The sequence below is a fragment of the Phycodurus eques genome, chromosome 13 (assembly GCF_024500275.1).
Source record: "Phycodurus eques isolate BA_2022a chromosome 13, UOR_Pequ_1.1, whole genome shotgun sequence".
In the NCBI taxonomy this organism is placed as follows: Eukaryota; Metazoa; Chordata; class Actinopteri; order Syngnathiformes; family Syngnathidae; genus Phycodurus; species Phycodurus eques.
The window spans coordinates 8,220,763-8,234,771 of NC_084537.1; the positions used below are offsets into that span (position 1 = coordinate 8,220,763).

The 14,009-nt window shown below is 41.6% G+C and overlaps 1 protein-coding gene across 4 annotated transcripts; it reads right to left on the reverse strand.

The window, feature by feature from the left end:
- Nucleotides 1–3,339: 3,339 nt before the first annotated feature.
- On the reverse strand, nucleotides 3,340–11,635 carry pold3 (polymerase (DNA-directed), delta 3, accessory subunit). Of its 4 annotated transcripts, none has more exons than XM_061694174.1 (12): nucleotides 11,495–11,635; nucleotides 10,826–10,881; nucleotides 10,621–10,720; nucleotides 10,487–10,526; nucleotides 10,269–10,401; nucleotides 8,068–8,314; nucleotides 6,880–6,952; nucleotides 6,262–6,397; nucleotides 5,615–5,721; nucleotides 3,828–3,892; nucleotides 3,678–3,762; nucleotides 3,340–3,613 (listed from the first exon to the last, which is right to left on the reverse strand). In XM_061694174.1, exons 1-12 carry the CDS (start codon nucleotides 11,567–11,569, stop codon nucleotides 3,420–3,422), a joined length of 1,311 nt encoding a protein of 436 aa, XP_061550158.1. In that variant the 5' UTR covers nucleotides 11,570–11,635; the 3' UTR covers nucleotides 3,340–3,419. The 4 variants fall into 4 exon arrangements, 3 of the variants coding, with proteins under 3 accessions (XP_061550158.1, XP_061550157.1, XP_061550159.1); XM_061694173.1 differs by having other exon boundaries at nucleotides 3,828–3,901; XR_009769681.1 differs by having other exon boundaries at nucleotides 3,523–3,613; nucleotides 3,828–3,901; nucleotides 5,554–5,721.
- Nucleotides 11,636–14,009: the final 2,374 nt, after the last annotated feature.

Sequence of the window (14,009 nt, forward strand, 5' to 3'; positions counted from 1 at the left end):
TGTTTGACTGAAAGACTGATTCTCAATAAATATCCATTAAAATACTAAGAAACCACTGTGGCAGCTTACAAAGTCCACTGTGACACAGTAAAACTGTTCCGGCATAAAAGGGATACAGATCCTACTTTCTTCTTGACCTAACTGTCGAACAGGACAAAAAATAAATTTAAAAAAAGGGATAGGGTGAGGAGGTCGGTCATCCGGGATGGGCTCAGAGTAGAGCCGCTGCTCCTCCGCATTGAAAGGAGCCAGATGAGGTGGTTCGGGCATCTGATTAGGATGCCTCTTGGACACCTCCCTTGTGAGGTGTTCCGGACACGTCCCACCGGGAAATTGATTATGATTCAGTTTGATCTGTAACATGTCAGAAAGATCTCTGGAACTGTGTGAAGTACCATCCCGTTTCAAACGCTCCCCAAGAAACCTGCAATCTCAGGTCTAAATGACTACAGGCCTGAAGCCTTAACATCTGTGGTTATGAAGTCCTTTGAACGTCTCGTGCTGGACCACCTCAAGAGCGTCACACACCCGTGCCCGTGACACACAAGGGTCACGGGCGTGCTGGAGCCTATCCCAGCTATATTCGGGCGAGAGGGGGGTACACCCTGAACTGGTCCCCAGCCAATCGCACGGCACATATAAACAAACAATCATTCGCACTCACTTTCACGCCTATGGGTAATTTAGCGTCTTCAATCAACCTACCATACCATGTTTTTGGGATGTGGGAGGAAACTGGAGTGCCCAGAGAAAACCCACGCAGGCACGGAGCACATGCAAACTCCACACAGCCGAGGCCGGGATTTGAATCCCAGTCCTCAGAACTGTGAAGCAGATGTGCTAACCCGTGTCACCGTGCCACCCCACATCTATTATGTTGTATATTAATAATAAATAAATATAAAAATTTTAAAGTTGATACAAAATCCATCCATCCATCCATTTTCTGAGCCACTTCTCCTCACTAGGGTCGCGGGCGTGCTGGAGCCTATCCCAGCTGTCATCGGGCAGGAGGCGGGGTACACCCTGAACTGGTTGCCAACCAATTGCAGGGCACATACAAACTAACAACCATTCACACTCATATTCACACCTACGGGCAATTTAGAGTCTCCAATTAATGCATGTTTTTGGGATGTGGGAGGAAACCGGAGTGCCCGGAGAAAACCCACGCAGGCACGGCGAGAACATACAAATTCACACAGGCGGGGCCCCGCGGGGATTGAACCCGGGTCCTCAGAACTGTGAGGCTGACGCTCTAACCAGTCGTCCACCGTGCCGCCTTGATACAAAATGTGCACATTAAATAAATTTCTCCTCAGTTAAGGTTGAAAATTAACTGTATAAGGCTTGTTTGTATGGGTTAAAACGCAATGTTAAAATGTAGCCCAGATTACAAGAATGCCAGGCACAAAATGGAACATAATTGATACTATAAAAATATTTAAGGTAGGATGAGAAGTGAAATACCAGGAAAACTGGTGCTATTGTTAAGAGGACAAGAGGGTCTTTTCCATGAGCTGTGAGTCAGCTGTCTTTGGGAGCCACGGCCCAAAAATTGTCAGCGGATGACAGAGCGAGAGAGGCCTCTTAGCAATTTTTTATTTTTTTTAAACCACTCCCCGAGAGATCATTTTCCTCTCGGGAAAGACCAGTTCTACCAGGCCCGCTTGTATGCTTGCCTCAAGGGTGTGTCTCATGCGGCTATACATGTGTCAGCTGCCAACTGCAAACACAACCATTGTTGTCAATTGAAGCAGTGTAGCATAAAACATGGATTGACTCATTAATACAAGTGAACAAGATGAGGTTATTCTTCTTCTTATTCTTCGGGTATTCTTATCTTTTTCTCTTCCTAAAAAATATTTCAGTTGGAAATAAAAAAAAAAAAAGAAAAGAAAATGTTTACATTATGTTTAAGAATTGTAGTTTTTGGGGGCAAATTTTATTTTTATATAGTTGAATTAAATGAAAATAAATTGAAATTATTCAATTTAATTATTAAATAATAATGGTCATCTTATTTAATTTGAAACAAATTGCCTTTGAGGGTAGGTGTTATAGCCAACCATGTTTAATCCGGATCTGATGCAGATTTGCCATCAGTGTAAACACAACCTTATAAAATTCCATTCAACATCAGTAGCTAAGGTTCATTTTGGGCATTGTCTTTATTTTTTTTCTTTTAGTAAATTTTTCAGAAATACAGAAATTACTGGAAAGGCAAGGTCAATTCCTTTGTTTTTGTTGTATACCGAAGACATTTGGGTTTCAGATCCAAAGATGAATATGAAATATGACTAAACCCCCAGAAACAAACAAGAACTTAAAGAGGCTGCATGCAGTAAAGGCCTAGAAAAGCATTTTAAATGAAGACTGCAACAGTTTGGTGAAGTCAATAGGTCGCAGGCCTGATGCAGTTATTGCAAAGAAGGGTTATGCCACCAAATATTAAGTTATTCACTAAGTTAATTTAATCATGTCTATTCCAATAATTTTGCTCACTTGAAAAGTGGGTGGCTTCAAACAAAGTGCTCTGTCCTGAGTTGTTTAACACATCTAGATGTAAATACCATGAATTGAAAGTTGGAATTCTGAACTCTCATATTCATCTTTTGATCTGATACCCAAATGTCTTCAGTATATGAGAAAAACAAAGGAATTGACCTTGCCGTTCCAATGCTTTTGGAGGGGACTGTAAAAAAGACAATTTTTTTACATTGTTTAACAATTGTAGTTTGGGGGGAAAACTGATTATTATTAAATAAAACTCAAAATATTAATTGAAATAATGTGGCAAATGATCGGCACAGTGGCCGACTGGTTAGAGCGTCTGCCTCACAGTTCTGAGGACCAGGGTTCAATTCCCAGCCCCGCCTGTGTGGAGTTTGCATGTTCTCCCCGTGCTTGCGTGGGTTTTCTCCGGGCACTCCGGTTTCCTCCCACATCCCAAGAACATGCATGGTAGGTTAATTGACAACTCTAAATTGCCCGTAGGTATGAATGTGAGTGCGAATGGTTGTTTGTTTCTATGTGCCCTGCGATTGGCTGGCAACCAGTTCAGGGTGTACCACGCCTCCTGTCCGATCATAGCTGGGATAGGCTCCAGCATGCCCGCGACACTAGTGAGGAGAAGCGGCTCAGAAAATGGATGGATGGATGGATGGCTAATGTGGTAAATGTATTTGCCATTGTCATCTCAAATTTGAACGAAAATTGGCTTTGATGCTAAGTGTAATATCCAACCTTGTTTAATCCAGATCTAATCCAAATTTGTCATCAGTGTAAACATAACCTAAAAAATGCATTGAACATCAACACAAATATAAAAAAAAATCATGAGTGTTTATTGAGTTTTATTACAGCTGTATGAAAGCACCAGAAGCTTTTGCAGAATAAGTGTATGTCCATCATGTCCATCACTTCCGGTGGAAAAATCCCATAATGGAAGCTTGTTTCGTCGCTTTGTTTTCTGTTGTTTTCTTCTGACCTTTCTTAACATTGCTCGCCGACGCTTTTGCTCTGGCCTGATTTTTCGTCGCCACTTGCATGGAGGCGGGGGCAGTGCTTTCGTCTTCCGAGTACGACTCGCTCTCGTAGCCTTTTTCTGTCACTGCGACCACAGAACAGAATCAAAACCACTAGCAGGAGAAAGTTGACATTTCTGCTTTTCTTACCGATGCAACCTTCGTCGTCCACAAAGGTTTGAGACTTCAGCACACGTCTGCGCTTGCGTATTTTAGTATTCCCGGGGAGTCCGGGCTGTAAAGAAACATACTTTCTTCTTTATCATTATCAGTACAAGGCATAAAAGTGGTTATATTTACATGTGAAACAGGTTCCTTGGCAGGCTCTGGCGATAGTTCTTTCATTGCCGTCAGTGGTGGAGAATCTGGAATGACTGCGGACAGAGCAGACAATTACTATTTTTACTGGAATATTTATGGATTTTTAATAAATCTACCTACCAACAAGTTGGTAGACAACTACAATAGAACCCGATGGGCATCCTCCAGTTGTTTATTATATAAATGACATTTTACGTTAGGGTATGTACAAACATACAAGTTCAGTAAATACTGTACATACATTCTTTTTCGACATTTATGAATACATTGGACTCTCACAGTCGCGGTTCCGCATTCACAAATTCCTTCATTCATGTATTTTATGGGAACTTAACCTCCATTCTTTGCAGAAATCCCTGCTTATTCGCATTCACAAGGGAGCATTAATTACTCACAGATCTTCGCTATTCCTAGTGGGGCTCGGTACCCATCTTGTCCACTGTACCTTGTTATAAAAAAACGCATGTTTTAGTCATATATTGAATTTTTAGTTCTTATGAATTTTATTATACAATATTTCAGTGTTACATTTAATAAAGACAGGTAGTACAGTACTGTCAAAAGAGCCAGGAAACCTCTTGGGTTTAATTTGATAAAACATAAAAGTAATTTCAACACCATTTAATGGCCTTTTCATCTACTACCTTTTAATGAAATAATACAAAAATGTAATATGTAAAGAAATTTTCGTTTAAAAGAAAATCTCAAAGGGCCACAGAGGATAAAAGCACTGAACCCAGAAATCAACAATAAAACAAGATGTAGAAAGACGAGAAAATCAATTGCAAAAATCCTGTTTAAAAGGAAATATTTTTTAAAACCATTGATGAAGCAGTCATCCAATTCCATTAGAGATGCAGATAAAAGTCACAAATCAAGGAATTATTATTATTTTTTTAAGCTGTTACAGTCTGCTTGCATTGGAGCCGAGTGGGGGGAGGTGACCAACCAAATCTCAGAAACTGACTATGTGTGGTTTTTGGCATCCAATTTTGTGTAATGCGCATGACGGTTACCTGCAGGACTAGAGTGGAACAGTACAGCCCAACCGGACAGATGTGACAAATATAAAGACGGTAAAGGTGTTTTCACATCGCGCTTGCTCAGTATGAAAGGTCTGCGTAGCAGCGCTCCAAGACAACGCTACCCCAGTGTGGCCAATGCCGACCATGCCCAAATTTGGAAGGGCTGACATCGCTGCCTGCAGGGAGGTCGGGAGGCTTTCCCCGCTGAGTACACCGCAACTCGGCAATATGTATTTGTCATTGTTGCAAAAGAAAGCTCTAACTTTGCTTTTTTAAGGAGGTGACACGGCAGGTAAAAAAAGGGAATGTGTGCATTCCATACTAATTTCACGACAGAATCTCTGAGTCTATTCAGTGTAGTTGGCAAATTTATCGTGTTTTGGCTGTGGGCGCTGGAATTCGAGCACATCGGCTGCACGCCCAAACAGGAAGTGACATGAAGAAATGAGACAGCGGCGATATAAACAAATACATTTTGCTCACCATTAACAGTATACTATTTATGTTCCTCATCTAAAAAAAGATATACGTATAATTTGCAATATTTTTACTATAATATTTAATTTTCATTATCCATCCATCCATCCATTTTCTTTACCGCTCATCCTCACTAGGGTCGCAGGCTTAATTTTTATTCTTTAACTTTTTTTTTTTTTCTTATTCAATGTGACTGAGCTGACCTGTCGTGCAGCGCCACTAGTGCCGTTATTGACCAGCCGCCACTGGGTAAGACATTTTTACCGTCTTCGTCTTCGCTGCTGTCGGGCACTGGCTTCTTGATCCTTCGACGCTTCTTCTTCTCCATCTTCTCCTCCTCACTGTCAGAACTCTGCTGACGTTTGGTTTTGCTTCATGACGTACAAGAAAAAAAAGTTAATACGCAACAAGAGATCATCACCATAAAATAAACCCCATTAGCAGTCGCTTCATTAGGTGCACTAATTATTACTAAGCGAGAGACCCCATAAACCAGTAAAAGCATGGATTGCATATTCCCTTGTGGATGCAGCACTTCATCCCCAAGCAATCATCTTACACCGGTAAATTCATGTCTGGATCTGTGTAGGTGGCTCGTGCAGCAGACAAGCAAATCTCACAAACAATCGCCAAACAAAAATACCCCTATCAAAAATTTTACTCAGGTCCATCGCTTGAAAGTGGCTATTAATCTTCACCAAACCTTCGCTGCAAATTTACAGGCAGAGAAAGTGCGTGGGGGCTGTTATTACTGTATGTAAATTAGCCCCACATCATAATCTGGCTCTCTCAGTAATTGAACAATATGGTGGAACCGCAAAAGTAAAACACAATCTGGCAGAATTTTTGTGTTGGGCTCATGAAAGGATGGTGTACCTAATGAATTGTCCAGTCATTGAAAACTCACAAACCTTGCGTCTTTTTTGTTGTGCTTCGGCAGTTCCGCCGTGACCTTTTCTTCTTGCTTTTTTTCCGGCTCTTGCAGCTGCGACGAGGAAGACTGCGTTGCCGCTTCTTCCTCCTTCTTTACAGGCTTCTTTTGTTTCTCTGAAATCAGAGAATTTACGTTTTACAAATAATTTCACATCAGCATGTGTATGTATTATCCATCAGAACTTTTTTTTTTTTTTTTTTTTTTTTTTTAATAAACAGAATTCATTAGCGGCACGGTGGCCGACTGGTTAGAGCGTCAGCCTCACAGTTCTGAGGACCCGGGTTCAATCCCCGGCCCCGCCTGTGTGGAGTTTGCATGTTCTCTCCGTGCCTGCGTGGGTTTTCTCCGGGCACTCCGGTTTCCCCCCACATCCCAAAAACATGCATGAATTGGAGACTCTAAATTGCCCGTAGGCATGACTGTGAGCGCGAATGGTTGTTTGTTCCTATGTGCCCTGCGATTGGCTGGCAACCAGTTCAGGGTGTACCCCGCCTCCTGCCCGATGACAGCTGGGTTAGGCTCCAGCACGCCCGCGACCCTAGTGAGGAGAAGCGGCTCAGAAAATGGATGGATGGAGAATTCATTATTCACTTACTCGTGCTTTGATTGCCAAAGAAGTTCATCAGGTGATTGGATTTTGCCGATGCTTTACCTTTAGGGACATCCACCTTAAAAAAAGAATATATATATATATAAGTCAGATTTCCAGTTTTCTTTAAATGAATTACTCTCAACCACCAATTTCACTTGATTGGTCTGAAAATAATTATTTACTACAAATAACATATCTTTCTTCATCTATCTGTGCCAGTGACGTATAGTGACAGAATAACACCATGCGCTTCCACAAGGTACATAATTAACCTGTGGATCCACCTGTTGTCATTCATAAAACTGAATAAGCCATGTCATGCACACATTGAGTAATACCCGGTACACAGATAAAGACAATTGTCCTGTTTTTGTGCCGTCATCAGATCTTACATTGGTTTGAAATAAACGCTAAAAACCATTAATGCAAGAATGCAACCCACCGTTCAACTTGTTAGGTGCCTCAATGTTGACATAGATGTACTTTATTGTTTCATTCACCCAATTGACTTGACTGAAATTTTGTGTGGTGTACACTGAGGCTCGGAGTGGGAAGGAGTGCGTCAAGACTTCTACACATCGTGAAAGCTTCCTTTGCACAATATAATCTTAATCCAAGTCTTGCACTGAGGTGACTGTTCATTTATTGTAACATAGACACACTTTTGTTCGCCGCTGCCGTTGGGCACAAGTGCGCGTTCTTCGTTGGTTTTCGCCACTTCTTTGGGGTCGGGGGACTTAAGGCACTGAAACTGGGAACAGAATTTTAAAAAACTTTAACGATTCTGGAAGAACCGGAATGTAAATTCCGGTTCCAATCGGTTCTCGATGCCCAACTCTAATTGGGGGGGGGGGGGGGGGGGGAATCAGTGAGAGCACGGATTTTGATCTGCACAGCTGGTGGTGGTGATGTGTCAAGACCATTTTGGCAGTGTAACAAATTAGCAATTTATTGTGAATTAAATTAGCGACTTAACATGATTTTGGGGTGTTGTTGTGTTGATGTTAGTGTGCAATGGTATATGATAGCAATACAAGGTATAATAGCAATTTAAACCATGCGGTGTTTTGGAACGCAAGCAAGATGCCGTTTTTTTAATTTCCTGAAAAGAAGGCATTTTGGAGATGCGAGGATTCCACCCAACAGTGACATTATTGGCCTTGGCTCAATAGAGGTTGTATGGAGACAAACCTCATCCGCTGTTTCCTGAGGAGGTGACTTAACCTCTTTCCCACCGTCTTGGCTCTTAACCGCTGCGACTTTACCGGCGAACATTCCCATGATGCCGTTGGTCGCCGTGGCTTTGGAAGCAGCGTCACCGATCGTGGAAGGCTTCTTGCTCTGTTGCGGCTCTGGAACAGGAGGAGCCGGAGCTTGCCGCGTGTTGCGTTCCACTGAGGACATGGGAATGGCACCGGGGCAGCGGATGGCGCTGTACCTGTGATGGACAAACTCGGTCATCACACATGCTGGCAAAAACTAGGAACTTTTGAAGTACCATTGTGTGTTTGGGCCATGTGAACGGTTGTCTAAATGTAGTTCCGGGATAATTTCTTCGGGCCAAAAGAAGACCCTGCTTTTGAGAGGTCCAGTAACCTTTTGAGTAGGAACTCTAAGGACTCATATGTCACAATGCTGTTCATAGACTTCAGCTCAGCATTCAATACCATCATCCCTAAACAACTGATCTACAAACTGGACCAGCTGGGGCTCAACACTTCGATGTGCAACTGGCTGCTGGACTTTCTGACAGGGAGAGCGCAGGCAGTACGGGTCGGCAGCAACACATCCAGCACCATCACTCTGAACACGGGGGCCCCTCAAGGTTGTGTGTTGAGCCCCGTCCTCTTCACCCTGCTGACCTATGACTGGACACCGACATACAGCTCCAACATCTTCATCACGTTTGTAGACGACACAACTGTGGTGGGTCTCATCAGCAACGCAGACTACAGGAGTGAGGTGAGCTGCATTGCTGGGTGGTGCATGGACAACAGTCTCGCCCTGAACGTGGGAAAAAAAAACCAGAGATTGTTGTGGACTCAGCCTGTCAGGAATCTGAACTCTCTGACAGCTCAGTGTTGAGCCTCAGCTGGTCCAGTTTGTCGATCAGTTGTTTAGGGATGATGGTAATGAATGCTGAGCTGAAGTCTATGATCAGCATTCTGACATATGACTCCTTAGAGTCCAGGTGTGTGAGGGCAGAGTGGAGGGCGGTGGAGACGACGTCATCGGTTGGACCGATATGCAAATCGGAAGGGGTCCAAGGAGGAGGGGGGGGGGGACTTGACGTGGTGCATGACTAGCCGCTCGAAATCGCATTCAAATTGTGTGAAGTTGCAACAAAGACAACACAACTTAAAACCTCAAAGTGGCAAAATCAATTTTGAACACAACCATCCCACCCAAGTTCTTCAGCTGGGAACAAAAAATACGGTGGGACATTTCCTGTTATCTTGAAATTATGGAAGTCTTTGCTCAACAACGCAAATACAAACGTGACAGCGTATATGGCGCACGTATGCTCACATTATATACATTATAGTGTTACTATTGTCAGCGATGTAACCGTTGACCATGTTGACAAAGCAGGGTTTTAAGAAAGGCTGAGAGACTTTTTAAAAAGTAGTACAAATTGTACAATACAGGTTGCTTTGATCTACTTGTGTTGTCATTAATGTTGCTACTTAGCACTTTAACCAACTGGATAATTGATAAGCAGTATATTGCCTGTTGAGGCATTACACTGTTTATACCTCTGTGCCCAATTTTAATATTTGTAGAAGTTGAAGTCCGTTTATTTTTTCATTTTATTTATTTTTCTACATTACAATGTCAATGTTCATTATTTTTAGAATTAGAATTAAAAGTGAGCTGTTCTTAAAAAGGATTTACTTGAATTATTATGCTCTACTATCATTACATCAGTGGCATAAAAAACATTGATATTATTGTTTGCCATGATAGTTTTTGGGAAAACATATTGTCTAAAAGATTTGCTATCAAGACAGGCCGAAACACATAATATATTATGTGTATATTATATTTTCAAAAACACAATAGTTTAACAAAAGTCCTAGTTCCATGAGAATAATGTTGCAGCAGTCAAAATACACTATCGGGGTCTAATCAGATTATTCCCCATACCACTCACAAATTAGTTTTCAAGTATCTGGGCATTGCTGTGATACCCAAAGAACATGTTGCTTAATGTGGCATTTTATAGACACTAAACAGGTAATTACTTCAGATTAATCAGCAGTTTAAATTGAAGGACTTCTTCATTTCGGAAAATCAGTTTATTCTTATACATTGTGCAATGTATAGTTCCATTTAAAAAAGTGTTTAACAACCCTGCAATGTGGGGTCAAACCCTTTCGAGAATGACGTACTTGCTACAGTTGAGCAGGTTGTCTTTGACGGCATCATAGTCGACGGCGTAGAGCGGCCCGCTGTCCCTTAGTAGAGCTTTCTGGACGCTGTAAACGTGCACGCTCACAATCAAACTCATCTTGGACTTGAAATCTGCAAAAAACGAACACGCACACAATTAGAATGACAGAATTTGTGAATCTGGGGAAACTAATTAAATGTGGATGAATTGACACACCTTCCAGTTGCTCCTCGCGCACCACTGACACCTTATGACTCTGGAGAAGAAACAATATTTTTATAAATAATCAGAAGTCACCCCCACCAAAAAAAAAACAAAAAAAACTTAGGATTTGAGTTGTTTTAGCACACCGTGTGACCATTATCCACAAACTTTCCCGACACCAAGTACGTTGCATGGAGCTGAGCTGAGCTCTCCTTCCTTTTGTGATCCAGGTAGTGATATAGCATTCTGGGTAAACATAAATAAAGTATTGCGTTTCATAATTTGTTTGTGTTAATCACTAAAATCATCACAATCATCATTTTTTACTTACAATAAAACAAAAGGACTCACTGTTTAGCTGTGTTAACATGGACTCCAAGAGTGAGACTCAGCCATTTATATGTCACCTGTTGAACAGACATATTATTACATTATTTTATTTATTATTCATAAACAAGATCCTCCATGGTAATATCAGGACGAGTCTCGTTGACGTTAAGGTCACATTTGAAATTAAATTATCTTCAATTTGAGCCAAGTTCGATCCATTCAGAGTAGTTGTGGTTTGCAGTTACAAACTGATGATTGTTGGCGTTTAGAGTCATTTTGCACTGTTTTCACCCCTTTTCAGAAATGAAACCAACGCCGAATTAGTCCTAAAAGCATTTTAAACAATATGACGTTGAACATCATGCCGTATGTGAGATTTACGTTAAATGCGCTTTTGTCAATACATGACTCGGTAGCTACAATACAGTTGACGTCAAGTGTCATTGTTCCTTTTTGCAACGCCTTTTCCGAGATTAAACTGATGCCGAATTAATCCAAATAGTCTGTAAAACAACATGACTTGAACATTTTTGTTTTATTTGCCTTGTTATCGCCATTCAGTGTGGAGATTAACTTTAAATCGTCAGTTGTGTCAATGGACATTCGGCAACTCCAAACGCCGTTGCATACACGCACACAAAAAAAGCTAACTGCGAACCTGACAGTAAAGCCACACAAAATCGTCCTTACTATCCTGTCGTGGTCGTTGACGTACTCGTCGATGTTATCCAGATAAAGCTCGTCCATTTTGTCAAATAATTGCATTTAGGAATCGTTTGAAAACACGAAACTACGCGGGAATACTTTTTATTTACTTCCTGTACAGGCGATCACGTGAGTACGCATGCGCTCATTCCACTTCTGCTGCGTGCTGCCCACTAAAGGCTTTTGCGTGTAGCGTTACATGTCTCGCAATACATTAGAAGAAATGTCTTCTAAAATACAAAGTACTGTGTATGATAAAAATAATAATCCTTTAGTGAGGATAAACGGTACAGAAAATGGATGGATGGATTTAGCATACATACTAATAATGATAATTATATGGAAACATAATAATAACAAAAATTACATAGAAAATCAAAGAGAAAACAAAATAATGGCTTGCAAAACATTTTGTGTTATCAAATTATCTATTTATGAACAAAATATATAAGGGTAACCTTGAGGGAAATTCTAGTATCCGTATCTTAAAAACTGATTAATACATACATACATACAAACATGTATACACGCAAATAATGCCATATTAAGTATGGTACTGATACGTCCTACTTCTGCATATTATTTTTATCAGTTTTTAAAAAGTTATTCTTATATATATATATATATATATATATATATATATATATATCTACACAGTGGATATGGAATGTATTCAGACCCCCTTAAATTTTTTACTCCTTGTTATATTGCAGCCATTTGCTAAAATCATTTAAGTTAATTTTTCCTCATTAATGTACACACAGCACCCCATATTGACAAAAAAAAACGGAATTGTTGAAAGTTTTGCAGATTTATTAAAACAGAAAATCTGAAATATCACACAGTCATAAGTATTCAGACCTTTGCTGTGACACTCATATATTTAACTGCTGCTGTCCATTTCTTCTGATCATCCTTGAGATGGTTCTACACCTTCATTGGAGTCCAACTGTGTTTGATTATACTGATTGGACTTGAGGCAGCACGGTGGACGACTGGTTAGAGCGTCAGCCTCACAGTTCTGAGGACCTGGGTTCAATCCCCGGCCCCGACTGTGTGGAGTTTGCATGTTCTCCCCGTGCCTGCGTGGGTTTTCTCCGGGCACTCCAGTTTCCTCCCACATCCCAAAAACATGCATTAATTGGAGACTCTGAATTGCCCGTAGGCATGCATGACTGTGAGTGCGAATGGTTGTTTGTGCCTGGGATAGGCTCCAGCACGCCCGCGACCCTAGTGAGGATAAACGGCTCAGAAAATGGATGAATGGATGGATGGATGGATGATTGGACTTGATAAGCAAAGCCACACACCTGTCTATATAAGAGCTCACAGTGCATGTCAGAGCAAATGAGAATCATGAGATCAAAGGAACTGCCTGAAAAGATCAGAGACAGAATTGTGGCAAGGCACAGATCTGGCCAACGTTACAAGAAAAATTCTGCTGCACTTAAGGTTCCGAAGAGCACAGTGGCCTCCATAATCCTTAAATGGAAGACGTTTGGGACGACCTGAACCCTTCCTAGTGCTGGCCATCCGGCCAAACTGAGCAATCGGGGGAGAAGAGCCTTGGTGAGAGAGGTAAAGAAGAACCCAAAGATCACTGTGGCTGAGCTCCTGAGATGCAGTCGGGAGATGGGAGAAAGTTCTCGAAAGTCAACCATCACTGCAGCACTCCAACAGTCGGGGCTTTATGGCAGTGTGGCAAGACGGAAGCCTTTCCTCAGTGCAAGACACATGAAAGCCCGCATAGAGTTTGCAAAAAAAAAAACACCTGAAGGACTCCAAGATGGTGAGAAATAAGATTCTCTGGTCTGATGAGACCAAGATAGAACTTTTTGGCTTTCATTCTAAGCGGTATGTGTCGAGAAAACCAGGCACTGCTCATCACCTGTCAAATACAGTCCCAACAGTGAAGCATGCTGGTGGCAGCATCATGCTGTGGGGGTGTTTTTCAGCTGCAGGGACAGGAGGACTGGTTGCAATCGAAAGAAAGATGAATGCGGTCAAGTATAGGGATATCCTGGACGAAAACCTTCTCCAGAGTGCCCAGGACCTCAGACTGGGCCGACGGTTCACCTTCCAACAAGACAATGACCCCAAGCACACAGCTAAAATAATGAAGGAGTGGCTTCAGAACAACTCCGTGACTGTTCTTGAATGCCCCAGCCAAAGCCATGACTTAAACCCAATTGAGCATCTCTGGAGAGACCTGAAAATGGCTGTCCACCGTTCACCATCCAACCTGACTACTAGAGAGGATCTGCAAGGAGGAATGGCAGATGATCCCGAAATCCAGGTGTGAAAAACTTGTTGCATCATTCGCAAAAAGACTCATGGCTGTATTAGCTCAAAAGGGTGCTTCTACTAAATACTGAGCAAAGGGTCTGAATACTTATGGTTGTGTGATATTTCAGTTTTTCTTTTTTAATACATCTGCAAAAAATAAATTCTGTCAATATGGGCTGCTCTGTGTGGAAAGCAGGTTCTTCGGCAGAAAGAG